Source organism: Zeus faber, assembly GCF_960531495.2.
Source record: "Zeus faber genome assembly, chromosome: 12".
NCBI lineage: Eukaryota > Metazoa > Chordata > Actinopteri > Zeiformes > Zeidae > Zeus > Zeus faber.
Genome location: NC_137196.1, coordinates 19,317,272 through 19,332,507, shown reverse-complemented (window position 1 = coordinate 19,332,507; position 15,236 = coordinate 19,317,272). Strand labels below are relative to the sequence as shown.

At 45.1% G+C, this 15,236-nt stretch overlaps 3 protein-coding genes across 4 annotated transcripts in view; 2 read left to right on the top strand and 1 right to left on the bottom strand.

Annotated features, from left to right (window-relative positions):
* Positions 1 to 784: 784 nt before the first annotated feature.
* Positions 785 to 3,085, top strand: admp (anti-dorsalizing morphogenic protein; the record flags this gene model as incomplete). Its single annotated transcript, XM_080010422.1, has 5 exons — positions 785 to 1,088; positions 1,689 to 1,825; positions 1,962 to 2,084; positions 2,228 to 2,417; positions 2,661 to 3,085. The coding sequence occupies 5 exons, from the start codon at positions 785 to 787 to the stop codon at positions 3,083 to 3,085; spliced, it is 1,179 nt and encodes a 392-aa protein (XP_079866548.1).
* Positions 3,086 to 4,876: 1,791 nt separating this feature from the next.
* Positions 4,877 to 8,880, top strand: cib3 (calcium and integrin binding family member 3; the record flags this gene model as incomplete). Of its 2 annotated transcripts, XM_080010691.1 has the most annotated exons (6): positions 4,877 to 4,927; positions 5,477 to 5,511; positions 5,806 to 5,917; positions 6,912 to 7,059; positions 8,155 to 8,350; positions 8,859 to 8,880. In XM_080010691.1, the coding sequence occupies 6 exons, from the start codon at positions 4,877 to 4,879 to the stop codon at positions 8,878 to 8,880; spliced, it is 564 nt and encodes a 187-aa protein (XP_079866817.1). The 2 variants fall into 2 exon arrangements, with proteins under 2 accessions (XP_079866817.1, XP_079866818.1); XM_080010692.1 differs by lacking the exons at positions 5,477 to 5,511; positions 5,806 to 5,917.
* Positions 8,881 to 12,277: 3,397 nt separating this feature from the next.
* Positions 12,278 to 15,236, bottom strand: part of LOC307238567 (ras-related protein Rab-8A-like) — a gene marked incomplete at its 5' end in the record, with an annotated part of 4,198 nt that continues 1,239 nt past the window's right edge. Inside the window, 6 exons of the mRNA XM_080011607.1 lie at positions 12,278 to 12,409; positions 14,009 to 14,059; positions 14,164 to 14,229; positions 14,575 to 14,664; positions 14,768 to 14,845; positions 14,939 to 14,999. Of these exons, the coding sequence (XP_079867733.1) occupies positions 12,320 to 12,409; positions 14,009 to 14,059; positions 14,164 to 14,229; positions 14,575 to 14,664; positions 14,768 to 14,845; positions 14,939 to 14,999 (436 nt within the window). The 3' untranslated portion in view covers positions 12,278 to 12,319. The remainder of the gene's footprint in view (positions 12,410 to 14,008; positions 14,060 to 14,163; positions 14,230 to 14,574; positions 14,665 to 14,767; positions 14,846 to 14,938; positions 15,000 to 15,236) is intronic.

Genomic DNA, 15,236 nt, shown 5'->3' with positions numbered 1-15,236 from the left:
GCTTGCTTTTTTTTATCACATTTATTTTTTAAATAATTGTTCAAAAAACGTTAATTCATTCCAAGTTTTTCTGGGGTTTTTTTTGTGCGTGAAGTTGGTGCCAGACAGACACATTTACGCACAACTCCACACCGGGTCACTGGGGCCGCAGGGGTTTCCTCCTGTTTTTTAAGAATCGGAATCAGAGATGAGCCATCTACAACTGCAGGAGAAGTGCTTATGCAAATGCTCATCTATTTGGTGAAGTACCTGGTATCCCTGTCCCCCATTATTCTAAATTAATGGATCCATTCAGAAGTCGTCAGCCTCCCACGGTGCGTACACTTCCTAAACGGATCCGTTCGTTTTGGGTTATTCCATCCATCCTTCTTGCATTGTTTTCCCACCACAAGCCACAAATTAAGTTGGGCGAAAGGAAAGAAAACAAAAACACCACATTTGGAGAAGATCGAAATCGGGTTTTTTTTTTTTTATGTGCAGCTCCATTCTCAGACAATGAGAGAGTGACTTTGAATAAATCTCCCACTCGGGGTTCACACCTTGTTAACACCGCCATTAGTCCCCCTTTTACATTTTCTGATTGGTGATTTACATTTGCGACCAAATAGCATCTTTACTGCTGTTTGCCGAGGGGCCAAGGGACCCTGTAAAGCCGGCCTCGCTCATTTGATATAAAAAGTGGAGCTCCGCCGTGGAGCCGCAGTTCACCCACCACTCCGCCCACGGTGCGTGCGCTTGCCGGGATCCACCTGGGAATTTCGCTCTTTATTCAAATTGTCCGGAGATGTCGCTCGTCGCGGTGATCAGCCTCGCCGCCCTGGTGTGCGCCGCCACCGCCCCGCCGCCTCCGCCCAACTACCTGGAGAACCGCTTCGACGGCGCCGGGGACGGGCCCGGGGAGGTGCGCTCCGCCGCCATCAAGCGGCTCCTGGAGGTGTTCGGGATGGAGGACCCCCCACTCGCCCGCAGCCACATGCAGCCCCCGCAGTACATGCTCGACCTGTACAACACGGTGGCCGACGTGGACGGCGTGACCAAGGACCCCTACCTGCTGGAGGGCAACACCGTGCGCAGCTTCTTCGACAAATGTAAGTTTGGTCGTGTTATTTTTTTTTATTATTATATATATATTTTTTAATTATTATTTGATGTATCCTGCAAGGGGTTGTCAAACAAATGGCCCGCGGGCCCGAAATCGGTCGGCAGCGGAGGGGTCCAATCCGGTCCGAGGGATGATTTAGGGGTAAAAAATAAAATACAGCTGACTCATTTGCAGTTTAGTTGAGGTCTCTAAGAATTTGGAAAACACTTGGGAAAATCTGTGTTTTCATTTAAAATGTTTAGTAATTAGATACGTTTATAAAATCAGTGTGTGTACAGCTGAATCAATTGCAGTTTAGTGGAGGTCCCCAAGATGTTAGAGTCAATCTAGTCAATCTGGTTCGTGAACTCAGCTAAATTGGTAAAAGTAAGCACTTGGTGGAGCAGAGACGTGAGATAATAAACTGTAATTTAAATTTGGTTCCAAATTGATGAGGCCCGCAGAGCACCCAAAAGCGGCGTGCGAGGTGCCTCCAGTCGTGGTTCATCCAAAAGTCTTAATCTCTATCGTCCACATACTGTATACAGCCGTGAAATAGACACGGGGATTGATCCTAGTTTCAAAGCATCTTTTCTCCTTCTTCCAGTGCACAGTGAACAGGTTGAATACAGGTTCAATTTGTCCACCGTGGCCCGGAGCGAGAAGGTGCTCACCGCTGAACTCCATCTGTTCAAGCTGCGACCTCAAGCCGCGGTGTCGTTCAACAGGCATCACTTCTGCCAGGTAAACGGAGGACAGACCCACGCGCAAGCAGAGACACAAACTGCAGTGCCACCATCTCCTTAAAAAAAACAAATAAAAACTCGAGCCCGGGAATATATTACCATTTCTGACCGAATCGACCGTGGTTTCTTTTCAGGTCAGTGTGTATCAGTTGCTTGACAGCAGCAGAATCAACATCACGCAGGGTAAAAAGCTTCTGTCTTCTCGACTCATCCCCATCCACTCCACCGGGTGGGAGGTGTTTACCATCACACAAGCAGTAAGTGAACTATTTATTTTGTATTTAACCTTTAGTGTGGGACACAATGCTCTGAATCAATGCCTTCAAAGACAATCTACTCGTGTATGTACAGTATGTTGTGTAATTAAAAATGTGTATTTATTTTCCAATGTTTTCAAAAGGCTCGGGCCTGGATGTCGGATGAGGACAGCAACCTCGGGCTCCAGGTGGTGGTGAGGACTCTGGGGGGCAGCCAGATGGACATGAAGCTGGTGCGGTTCGCTTCGGGACGCAACCACCACCAGAGCAAGCAGCCCATGCTGGTGGTGTTCACCGACGATGGACGCCGCTCGGCTTCCCTGGAGAACAAAGGTATGAAAACCGAAATAATGAGAATTTTAGTGTATAACCCTTGAGTATAAGATTATGAGGTATTGTCCCAGGACGAAAATAGACTCAATTCCCCAAGTAGCTCCGTCACACCTTCACCTGTACCATCAATATTTCCTCTTTGTCCAGTATTTACTCGAGAAAGGGCCCATCTATGGGTGTAGCTGTTGTAATCAACGAGTACTCAGGTTCCTAAAAAAGTACCCCTCCCTTTTCATTCCCCAGATCCAAACGGCACCCCGGTGCTGCCCGTGCTGCCGCAGCTCCCCGTGGCGGGGGCGGCGCCCCGCAGCGCCCGCTCCCTGGACTACGGCGAGGAGGACGCCACGTCGCTGCCCTGCCAGCGCCTGCCGCTCTACGTGGACTTCGAGGAGATCGGGTGGTCGGGCTGGATCGTGTCGCCGCGGGGCTACAACGCCTACCACTGCAAGGGCTCCTGCCCGTTCCCGCTGGGCCAGAACATGCGGCCGACCAACCACGCCACCGTGCAGTCCATCATCAACGCCCTCAAGCTGACCAAGGGCATCGAGACGCCGTGCTGCGTCCCCGACAAGCTCTTCTCCATCAACCTGCTGTACTTCGACGACGACGAGAACGTGGTGCTCAAGCAGTACGACGACATGGTGGCCGGGAGCTGCGGCTGCCACTGAGGTGGAGTGGGATGGGACTATCAACCGGCCAACAGTGCGAGAAAACACTGCACGCATTGGAGACCACTGCATAACCTCGCCACCGGTCCGGATTTGTGCATTCACACGTCACGTTGATGTTTATACGAAAGGCAGTTGGTTCTCCTTTTATACCCAATGACAACGAAAGGGTGATACGCTGAGGAGCCCCGTGTGGCCTTTGTAATATATGTACATATTTATAAATTATAATATATGACAGTGAGGGAAGTGATATCCTGTGAAAAAGGTGTAAATGTGTATATTTTATGTTTTCCATTGTAAGCTATTTTAAAGTCATAATAAATGTTAGAAAAAAATGTTTAATTCATACTTTTGTAGAATAGTTTCTGGAAAACGTTGACAGTCAAACTACTATGTTGTAAAATTGGAACAAACCTGTGGATTTAGATCATTATGCCATTAGCATACAGCTCATGTACCCCCCCCCCCCCCCCCCATGCTGGAACATTTAGAAAAAGAACATTTCGAGCCATTGGAGTTATCCAGCATCAGCTTCTCAGTCATAAAGACAAAACTCAAACACAAAGGTAATATACGTTTTATGTATATAATATATGTTGGGCCTGGACAGAGAGGAGAGGAGCCAGTATAACAGCATTAATCTATAGGGATTTTTTACAACTTTTTCGGTGGATGAAGTGGCCTGAGTGGAACCTTTGAGAGCATAAAAACGAGGGTCCGGGGGTAAAAGACAGGTGTAGGATTTTTTGAATTACAGACAAATAAGTGTGTGCTTTGATAGCAGCAGGACGAGAAAAGAATTGTGTAATAATAAAATGGAGGCAGCTGAAAGTCATCCACATGTGACCTGTGACCCCCCTCCCCCAAAATCACCACAGCCTAAACTTCGGCCTGATAATGCCAATACAGTTTTTTCCTCAAGGGGACTCAGAGGATCCCTAAAGATGCGAACAAAAAAAACTAACTTTACATCCAACAGTGGAAGCTCATGACAACCACAAGGCCTTCGCACCCTCCCCTTCAACACTGGCGACATTTTGCACACATTTAGGTCCTTTTCCGACCTCAAAAAGGACCGAAATGGCAATTCCAGCGAAGGCAGTCGTAGCAAAGCTCATAGTCCGGCCCCTAGGAGCCGTTTTGTTCGGGGATGGCAGACTCGAAGCGAAAGATTTACGATGCAGAAAATAATCGAAACACATGCGTGTGAGTAACTCTAGATTATTTACTTATGACAAACGAAACGAGTCAGATCAAAAGTCACTTTTTTTTTTTCCAAGCCCTCAAAACCGTGGCTCTCTGCGCTCATGGTTCCAATTGTTTTTTCGCCGCTGGGCGCGGAGGAGATGCGTGCCGAACGATCACATTATAAATATTGATCCATGGCCACATTGACGATCTCATATTTAGTTTCCAGCCAAAATAAAAGCTGTCAGTCCATCAAAAGGCCCCATTTGCCCACGACGAAACCCGGCTCTGAAGCGCGCGTAACCCGAGAGGGGAGCGAGGCGTTGGTCACACTGTGGCACTAAGGGGGTGGATAGCACTCGGCATGATGCAGGACGACAGCCCTGCTTCATTGTCACGGGGGCCGCTATTCACGTCGGAGAAAACGATGAAATGCGGCCTTTACAATGGGGAACCAAAGGGCCCCCGTGGCAGCCCGACACCCGATACCCCGTTTTGGCACGGGTCTCCTTTTGTGCCCAGGATTTCATATCTGACATATCCCCCAGCGCCCCACAAAGGCATTTGATGGCGGAGCAGCGATGGAGATGAGACACAGACATGGGGAATAAACAGACCATCTTCACCGCGCAGCAGCTAGACGCCTATCAGGTCGGTGTCTACCCCTCCTTCAGTCTTTGCCTTGGTTGGCCTTTTCCCGTTTCAGACCAAACGACCCAAAACAAAATGCTTTGTTTGTTTCGTGCGCATCATATCACTGCTCACATTTGCAAATAGAGGAAATACGGGCGGACGGGCCTCGGCCGAGCCGGCGCCCGGTCCGTCTGTTTTACTGAGGTAGAAACGAGGCTGAATCCAAGTGCCTGTGATGTCAGAGATCGCAGTGTCTTTGTCAACAACCCTCCCCTGGAAGTGCTTGTTCATTCGGCGTCGTGAGATTTGCTTCACGCCGATCTCTTTTTTAAAAACGTGAGCGGGTGCTGAATGGGTCTCTTCCTTCAGAAGTTTCCCTCATCCGCATCGTTAAAAGAACCTCGTGGTGGTCTTAAGTCAGCAGCGAGCCGCCGCGCGTCGTTTGAGAAATCGACGAGGATGAAAAAACAAATAACAATAATTTTCACTATAAGATTGCATCTTTATCCAATATCATTTTCTATTATGAATTTATTAACGGGGGCCATGACCTGACTGTCTTTTCAGGATTGTACATATTTTACAAGGAAAGAAATTCTCAGGTGAGTTCAGCCTCAGATGAATAACAAACATTACTCAAACACATGGGAGCCCTGCTTTGAGTGTCCTCGTGTGTCTGTCATTTTAAACATAAATCACAGTGTACTCTGAGACCAAATTTGAGATTTTTGGGGGGAAATTCTTGTTTACATTCATCCCTTCGTTCTGTAGACCCTATATTTGTTACCAATGTCGTAAATTGATTGTGAGGATATCATGTAAAAAAAAAAAAAAAAAAAAAATAGGATATTTCTGGAATCCAACACTGAACCTTCTTCCCTTTAACTCCTCTCTAGACTGTTCTACCGCTATCGGGATTTGGCGCCGCAGCTTGTTCCCCTCGACTACACCAAGCAGCCAGATGTGAAGCTGCCATATGAGTTAATTGGCAGCATGCCAGAGCTGAAGGTGGACGCACTGTCCTGCACACACCCCGCAGACCCGCTCTCCCTGTGTCGCCAATACATAATTAATGGCCAACTAATCGACAAAAGTCTTTGAAAGGTTATATGTTACCCGACTCTTTTAAACTTGAAGTGGGGTGGTGCGTTCCACAAGGCGTACTTGGAGGGATTGGGTCAATTATGGGCCTCTCTTCACGCAGGTCCTTCCAGCGACGTGCATGTTGGTGGCCGCCCCCAGCTCAAGGGAAAGTGCACGGCTTTGTCAAAAAAATAAGCCTATAAGTGTAATGCTTACTGGCCATCCTTCCAAATGGCAACGCTTCACTTGAATTAAAACTAAAACAAACAACATAACACATGAGGTTACAGTCAACAGCTGTGTATGGATGGTGGTGGAGGCCTACTCATTAGTACTCAGACCCTTTACTTCAGTAAAAGTAAAAGTGCCACATTAGTATTTCTATTTAAAAAAAAAGAAAAAAAAAAGGATATATGTACTTGCTCTTAAATGTATTTAAAGTAAAAGTACTTGTCAAATCCAGCCCCTATAATACAACATAAAGTGCTGACCGTACCTTTTTTTTTGTTGCAGATGAGTGCTCGTGCATCCTTATTACAATTTCCAAAAAAAAGAAGATAGTATGGGTGGCGTCATCGTAATGCACAAATATATACAAACACAAATAGAAATCCACATTTTCTTTTTTTAATGCATATCGGTGTTGAAATGTAATGGGATGAAAGCAGAATGTCTCAGAGAACTGAATATACTTGAGGTACAGATACTTGAAAAATGTACTAAAGTAAAGTAACTAAGCACTTGTGACGTACTGCTCCCCACCACCGTCTATGGATGTCCAAACAGTATGTCAGCAACTCAAACGACGCCCCCCCCCCCCCCCCCCCCACCCGGTCCGCCGCCTCCGCGCGGTTTCCGTGGGACGGTTGTCGAGCTTTATTATGGGACGTCCCTCATCAGCTCCTCTCCTCCGACCCAGGACAACCCGTTCCGTCAGCGGATAGCGGAGGTCTTCTCCGAGGACGGCGAGGGCAACATGACGCTGGACGACTTCCTCGACATGTTCTCCGTCCTGAGCGAGATGGCGCCGCGCGACCTGAAGGCCTACTACGCCTTCAAGATCTACGGTAGAAGCTACCCCCTCGGGGTTCAATTTCAATTCGAGCGCTCGGCCGTGTTTTGTTGTTTTTTTTTTTACTATCCTCCTCCCCGCGAATAAGAAATTCAGCCTGAGATGCGGACGCGGCTGCGGGCCTGTTCGTTCACCTTAAAAGTTTTTACCTTACAGTTCATCCGTCATAATAAAACGCAGCGGAGCCGACCTTCTATACGGGAGGTTCAGTATACAAAAGGGGCGGCGTGCTGAGGGGTTACAGAGCTTTAAACATGAGGGAAGGCATGTCAAATGCTATAAATGATTCACCAGCGCATTATCATGGGGGACAGCCTGTGAAAGACCTGTTTGTGCTCCGCACCCATGTCCCCCCTAATTAAATATAGCTGACAGACCACGATATTGCACTCGTACACACACGCCCCCACACGCACGCACGCATGCACTCACACACAGCCGTGGTCACGGGTCAAAGGAAAGTTTGAATCCATTATTCATGCTCTCCAAAAAAAAAAAAAAAAAAAAAAAAAAAAAGTAAAGGAGGACGTCACTCAAAAAAAATTGCCTCAAAGCACAACGCACAAGGAGAGACTAATGAGGAACGACGCAGGCTCCTGGAACCGGCGAGGAGACTAGATGATTATGATCCCGTATTATCTTATAACACATTATATTAGTGGTCGGTCAGTAAAAGTACTGGCATACAGCAGACCCCCTGGTTAGACTTCCATAAGCGACAAATCCTGCACTAGGCTCGGTCAATATCAGGGATTTAACCTTCTCCCAAAGTGCAATAGGTACAAATTTTCCTTCATCCCTTGGACACATTTTCACACAATCTGAGGTTGCACACTGCTCAGGAGCTCTTCCCTTAGAAACCACTTTCCTTAGTATCGCACGGATGCTGTGCATGGATAGATACTTGAGAGTGTGTCGTTTTTATTTTTTTCCTCTATTGTTTCGTTTTTCTACCGGGTCCTTCGGGTGTTACCTGTCCTGCTGCTCTTATTGTTTGTGTTTTACCGTCCCCCTTCGGGGACAATAAACACCTCAAGTGTCTCGAGATGTGATCCGAGGAATGAGAACTCTCCCCCCTCTCCCCTCGAAGATTTCAACGACGACGAGTTCATCTGCAAGGCGGACCTGGAGAAGACGCTGAACAAACTGACGCGGAACGAGCTGACGGAGGACGAGGTGAGGATGGTCTGCGAGAAGGTGATCGACGAGGCCGACCTGGACAACGACGGCCGGCTGTCGCTGGAGGACTTCCAGCACATGATAGTCCGAGCTCCCGACTTCCTCAGGTACGCAGGCCTACCAATGGCTCGAAGTGTGACTTGAGGCGAGAAAATAATGTGTTCCTGGTGATTATATGCACAGAGGGATTCGGGAAAAACACGACACACCAAAGGTATTAGAGCAACACTAAAACACCTTTTTTCTAAGACTCAAACTTCACTAGAAGCCAACCAAGTGGGGCTTAAATGGGGTTATGTGTTCGATATTGGGGGTAACTGGGGGTAAGAAAGAACAGTTATATAGATACAGATATAGAGCGGTGAGCTACAATATTGAACGCCCTGCACAATAAAGACATGGCTTGTATGTGCATGTGTAATTTATTCTATTTTATTAAAATACAATTTTTTTTTCTATCCTAAGTCACCAAGCGAGGGATATAACTTTACTGTAGTGTGTAAAATAAATACTCCATTATTAAAAAAAAACTGCAATTTTGAATTCTTATCAGTCATTCTAAATGAGTAATATACCTTTACTGCATGACGTAACCCATGACATTTCTTTCCACAGCACCTTCCATATAAGGATATGAGCCAATCCACACCCGGGTGCCTGAGAAAGCGGGGGAACGCTGGGGTCCTGGTGAAAGACGCGCAGCGCCCCCATGACGACGACATGTTTACTGACGCTTGGCAGAAAAATTGCTTCATTTTCATCCTTATACATTGTTATCACCTTGAGCCCATCTCTCGACGCAAAAACAGCTCGAGAGTACAAAAAGAGTACAACAGTGCAAGTGTGGTCACGCTCAAACAATTACTCTAAGGTACATGTTTCGGGCTGTACTTAAAAACAAAACAAATTGGAATTGTGGGAACGTATTTTGGGAGCAGTCTGCGGTGACGCTCGACCTGCCTCACACCCTCCCATCTGTCATCCATCCCTTTCATGCACCAGGACAAGGCTCATTACCCAGAAGCATTCAAGTATCGCTGGGGCTCAGTGACAGTGGGATATCAAAAAATAAAATAAAACTTCTGCCAGAATAGTCAAGAGGGTCACTAGGAGGGAGCTATTTGTGCCAGGAAGGAGTTTGCGCGGCCCCCGCGACAACACAGGGTTCCCTCGGTCAATTTTAACTCCTGTCATTATAACGTGCATCCAAATGAATAAAACTGAAAACTTTTGAAAGAATCTTATTTTATTAATTCAAAAGTACACATATCTACAAATAGTAGATCCATTTCTGTATATTTTAGAAAGTACAGTACAATTAAAGTATATCTTTTTTTATGTGGTAAATACAGCTGTTTGACTCTTAAAATGCTTTTCCATTCTTCTTCTGGCGTACTTCACAACGGAGAGAATGGTCGTGTGACATTAATACAGGGGGGCGGGGGGATGTAAAAGGTGGTAGACTTCCTACAAGAGAAAAATCCAAACTTAAAAGAACAAAGTCTGCTCTTTTTCTGTATAAATTAAAGCTTTCGATCAAACGTAAAATCGGCAGTGTCAAACATCTCTGCGGTCTTGGACTCCCTGGTCTCAATTCCCCACCGTACAAGACTCCACTTGCGAGTGTGTCCTCCAGATGCTTTCCTACAAACAGAGAGTGTCCTGTTTTTTTTAGGTTTTTTTTTGTTTTTGGCTCACTGAAAAAGAAAACAAAAACGGATGAAATGGATGTCCGTAAAGGACACCGTACAAAACCAAACCGTCGAGAGAAAAAAAAAAAAAAAAAAAAAGGATGCCGAGGTCCAAATTTCACAATGCATAGCTCAATAGTGACCGAGCATCACGCCATTAAGACACCAGTTGTGAAGCGTAAGTGACGAGGTCCCGATGAACACACCGAACGGTTGAATCCAACAAGAGGCTGCATGAACGATATGGTGCATGAATGCAGCTCATCTTTTAAGAATAAAATTAAATTAAAAAAAAAAAAAAAAAAGATGCCGACACAGTGACATTAAGACTTTTTACCGAGCTTAAATACCAGTAGAGTAAAAATATTTGCATCTCAGAGGAAACTCGTTAAGAGACTATTTCCTAAAAATACTGTTTAAATGTAAATATTTGGGAGTGATATACAGTGGATACTGTGCCACAAGTGCCACCTAGCCGTCAGACGAGACTGGACGTAATGGCGCCCACTTTCACTCGCTACACACTGTACAACGTGGAAGAATTACGAGACGTCATTGAAGTTCAGATCGGGTGGGGTTGGGGCTTCGCCAGCCGACGGAGATCGACAATTTTGAAGCCCGCTCAGCTTTGGGCAGGGAATTAGAGAAAGCAAAGCTCGCAAAAATCCATGTTTACCGGCTACTCTAAGAAGCGACAGACATCTAAACCAACGAACACCCAGTCCGAATGGAAAAACCAGCTGTAACATTGCAAACATTTTTTTTTATTATTATTTTTTTTTTAAATAAAGGGCCATTTAAATGTATGGACCCATATAACCCAAATGTATCTACCATAACCGTCGAATAGATGTAAAACCGTATATATTCAAATGAAGCAAAAATCTTGTATTGCAAAACTACCACTTGGCACAGACTATACACAAAACACAGGGTATTGGTAAAGTGCAAGGGCGTGGGTGGGGGGTGGGGGGTGGGTGCTATTTCACAGCAACATGTCAGTTAAACGTCAACGTGAAGTATTTTTTGTTAGTTTTTGTTTTTTTTCCTCCCAATTGCTGCTGCTGCCGTAACCAGAGACGTCATATAAGCTTTTCCCGTAAACCAGAGCTACTAAAATGGAGAAGGACACCGTACCTGCGATTAGGCAGAGTGAGTCAGAAGAAAAACACTTTTTTAAACCCCCCCCCCCTTTTTTTTTCCTTCGGCAGCACACTTTGAAAATCAGCGTAGCGCACGAGGCGGTGCACACGGGTGGAACACGACACTGGAGGTGCAAACAACGCTGTTTGTTCCCCCCACGCCACCTCTGGAAGACCTTGTGTCGAGGACATAGAGAGCCGGCGAGTTCTTTGTCCGACAGCTCAGAGAACACCGGAATAAGGAATAAGGCCGGGCATTGCGTGTTGCCCACGGCAACACCGACGCTGTGTTGACAACGAGCCAATTCTAGAAAAAGAGAGAATGTAAATACGGAATGTTGCCTCCCAGTCGCGTGAGGTCACGTTAAAAAAAAAAAAAAAAAGTTAAGTATTGCAAACCGGCGTGCGCCTTGGGAGACCGATGGAGAGGAGGTAAACATCTTAAAACACAAAGTGCATGGATGGTGTTGGGGCAGGAGGGTTTCGTACGTACGCCCTCGGTCGACGCTAAACGATTGTCGATGACCGTATCCAAACCGCAGGATAAAACTAAACTGTTAAAAGAAAACAAAAAAAAAAAAAAAAACACCACGTCTCATTGTTCCATGACTACAGGATGATATGTGATGACGCTAAAATAACAACCCGCAAACCTTTGCGGTCACTCTGTTTCAGCGGAAAACAAGCTTGTCAGTCTCTGGTTGACACTTACCACATGAAAGGGAAGAAGAAGAAGAAGAAAAAAACAAACCAAAAAACCCCAACTATTAAATAGCTTCAAACATTACATTTGTATTCCCAAAAAAGACAATTTCGCCAGCCAGCCGGGGGCTCTGCCTCTTAACGTTACGCCACTGGGTGAGAGTGAGCACGATCACGTACTGCATCGTGAAGAGACTACCAGTCGGAAAAAAAAAAAAAAATAAAAAATAAAAATAAAAAAAACAAAGTCGGGGAAAAAGACGATTCCTGGTGGTATTCTCTCCAGCAGTCACGGGGTGGGTGGAGGAGGGGGGCGATACATCTCCTTCAGAAGAAGACGGTAGGGGAAGGAGAGAGCAAGCCCTCCGCCCGCCTGGAAGAGTAGAAGAATAGTGTGTGTGTGTGTGTGTGTGTGTGTGTGTGTGTGTGTGTGTGTGTGGGGCAGGCTGGGAGAGCGGGCTGAGGAGGTGCTGGTAAAGAAGCACAGTCCAGTCCCGCCGTCCGACCCAGGGGGGCCGGGCGGCAGCTAAGGCCTCGCTGCTCAGAGCAGAGTGCAGCGGAAGAAGCTGCTCTTCTTCTGAGGCTCCGAAATCTTCACCCCGTGGCTACTCCCCTGCGGCGTGTTGCCCTCCTGGAACAGAAACAAATCAATTATAAAAAAATAAAAACAGGCAAAATACACTGCCCCGCCATTAAGGAGCATTTGTTTAACTGCCGTAGAACCTGTTTATTTGGCCAAGTACATTTTCACATGCAAGGAATTTTCCGTGGTTAAGATCGTTGCGTTGCTGAACAGACAATTGGCCTTAAAAGCTTAACAGCCTGAAAAAATAAAACACGAATGGCCAAATGTAAAAAGATAAGCACATTTCCAAAGAAAATAGCCAAACAAAAAACAAAAAGTACAGGATACGTTAAAAGGCAATAAACTCGGGCTAAGCGGCAGTATGGTTGCCGCGGTTACCCTGCTACGCTGTGTGGGAGCATACACCGATTACATTACTTGCCCACTGCCCCCACCGCCATTTCACCTTCTTTTATTTTTAAAAGCTAGAAATAAAAACCCATTTAATTAATTTCGGCCAACTTTAGCAAATAAAATAAAAAAAAAAAAAACTGTAAAACACTGAACGTGTTATCAATACTTAGTCAGACGCTACAAAAGTGAAAGTGTCGCAGCACAGTCTGTTTTATCGAGGGAGGAGAGGAAAGAAGGCTGTAGGAGGCCTTAGGACAAGTACAGTATATCCCTCCATCCGTAATAAGCGCCCTTGCATAGCACCCCGCAAGCCGCCGGCCCATTGTAAACTGTCCGGTGTTGTGTTGTCATGGCTCTATTAACCGGATGAATAAATATGAATACAAGTTGGTAAATTGGTTTCTTGTCATAAAAGGTTTCTTCAGCAGGGTGGGGAATTCCCGCTCCTGTTAACTGCTGCAAGGTCTTAGCATTTTTCCTGATACATAACACCTGCACACCTTGCCCACTGCACAAAAAACCCACTAACACCCGCTAACTTCTGGCTTTGGTCTTTAGTGGGAAAGGTTACAATCCCCATTCATTCCAGGGACACATGACTCTGCAGTAGTCACGGGTTTTTAAATCGGCTCCAGCTCCGGTCGGCAGTGATGGAAACATGACACCCGGGCAGACACGCAAATTTCCCCCCCTGTGTTTGTTTGAGAAATGTTGCTGTTTCATTGTAAATTAAAAAAAAAAAAAATGCACGTGCCCGAAATCAGCAAAAAAAAAAAAAAAAAAAAAAAAAAAAGGCAACGCTGCCGCCGGACTCTTTTTGCGTCATTTTGCGACCAGGTGGAACTGACAGACTATGCACTGTGGGCTGCATGCACCTGGAGACACATCCAAATGCATATTAAAGAATATTTAAAAATAATTCTAATAATGAAAAATAAATCCCGCCGGAAACACGACACCCGGACAGACCTCCCTTTATCCGGGGTGTTCGTGACACCAGAAAAAAAGGCCTACTCGTCTACTGGCAATGGGAAAGGAGTCAATCGCCTATTATTAGCGGGTTAACCCACGTATATATATATATATATATATATTAAAAAAAATAAAAAATAAAAAAATAACTTGCACACACTGGCTCATTTTGGTGGAAAAACGGTAATAGGTTAATTCTACACCACATGTAACCTTGATAAGGTAAATAAATCGAGAAAAAACATGAATTGGCCCTCACACAAAAAGGGTCAAACTCACAAATTTTGTGTCCATTTTGGATTTGATGTCTCTGGCTAGTGTCAAGAATGCCTAGAGGGAGCAGAAGAGAAACAGAAAGAAAGCATGAACTTTCTAACAATTTCTGTCAACTGATTGGGTAGTTCGGTCAGTTTGGTAAAACGATGGTGACTCACATTTTCCACATTGATGTTGGCCTTTGCGCTTGTCTCCATGAACTTTATTCCATACTCTAGAGCGAGCTGAGAGCAAAACACAAACAAGTATGAATATGAGCTTGCTAAAAAAAAAATAAACGAGGAAAGTTTCCACTAAAATTTCAAGGTTAGGCTGTAGGTATCGGAGAGTTAAATTGAATATTTTTTTAATAAATAATTTTAAAAATATTGAATTTCTTATAATAAAAATAATTTTGATTTGTTAATTTTAAGGAGCAAGAAAACAAAGAAACACATTCGTTTCAGCGGTGTGCTTATTTTATGCCATCAAAAACACAGACTGACTCAGATATTATACAGAATTACCGAATGCATTAATCCATGTGCGGAAGAGCAATGTCAAGGTCCATCTCAAAGCAATCCCCTCACCTTCTCTCCCCTGTCTTTGGAGACCTGCCGCTTGTCGTTGATGTCACACTTATTACCCAGGACCATTTTTTCCACATCAGAGGACGCATGCTGAGGCGAGAGACAAATACATTGGGGTAGAAACCAATTTTGTCAGCATTTTAAAAGCGTACGCTGTTCTCGCTGTGTATAGATTTTGTGATAGTGAACGCACCTCCTCTATATTCCTGATCCAGTTCTTGATGTTGTCAAATGACTTCTCGTTGGTGATGTCGTAGACAAGCATGATGCCCTGTATAAATAAATATATACATATAAATCAACTTCCGTCTATTTGTTGATGACAGTTGTCTTGTACCTTAATAATTTCTCTCACGTTACTTACCATTGCTCCTCTGTAGTAGGCAGTAGTAATAGTCCGGAAGCGCTCTTGACCGGCTGTATCCCTGAAGGAACCAGATTCATAATCCGTTCATTCACCAAGTACGTTCATATACATACAAATACTTTTGAACGGCCATTTACTCCCTTGTGAAGACAGAATATAGATATTCCAAAAAGAGATATTACTACGATAACTAACACCACCAAAAAAAAGCAGGTTGAGACGGAGAAAATCCATTGTGTTTGTCAGTTTCCTATCAAGGGCCTTCAAATTTGATACAAATTAGGCTACGGAAAAC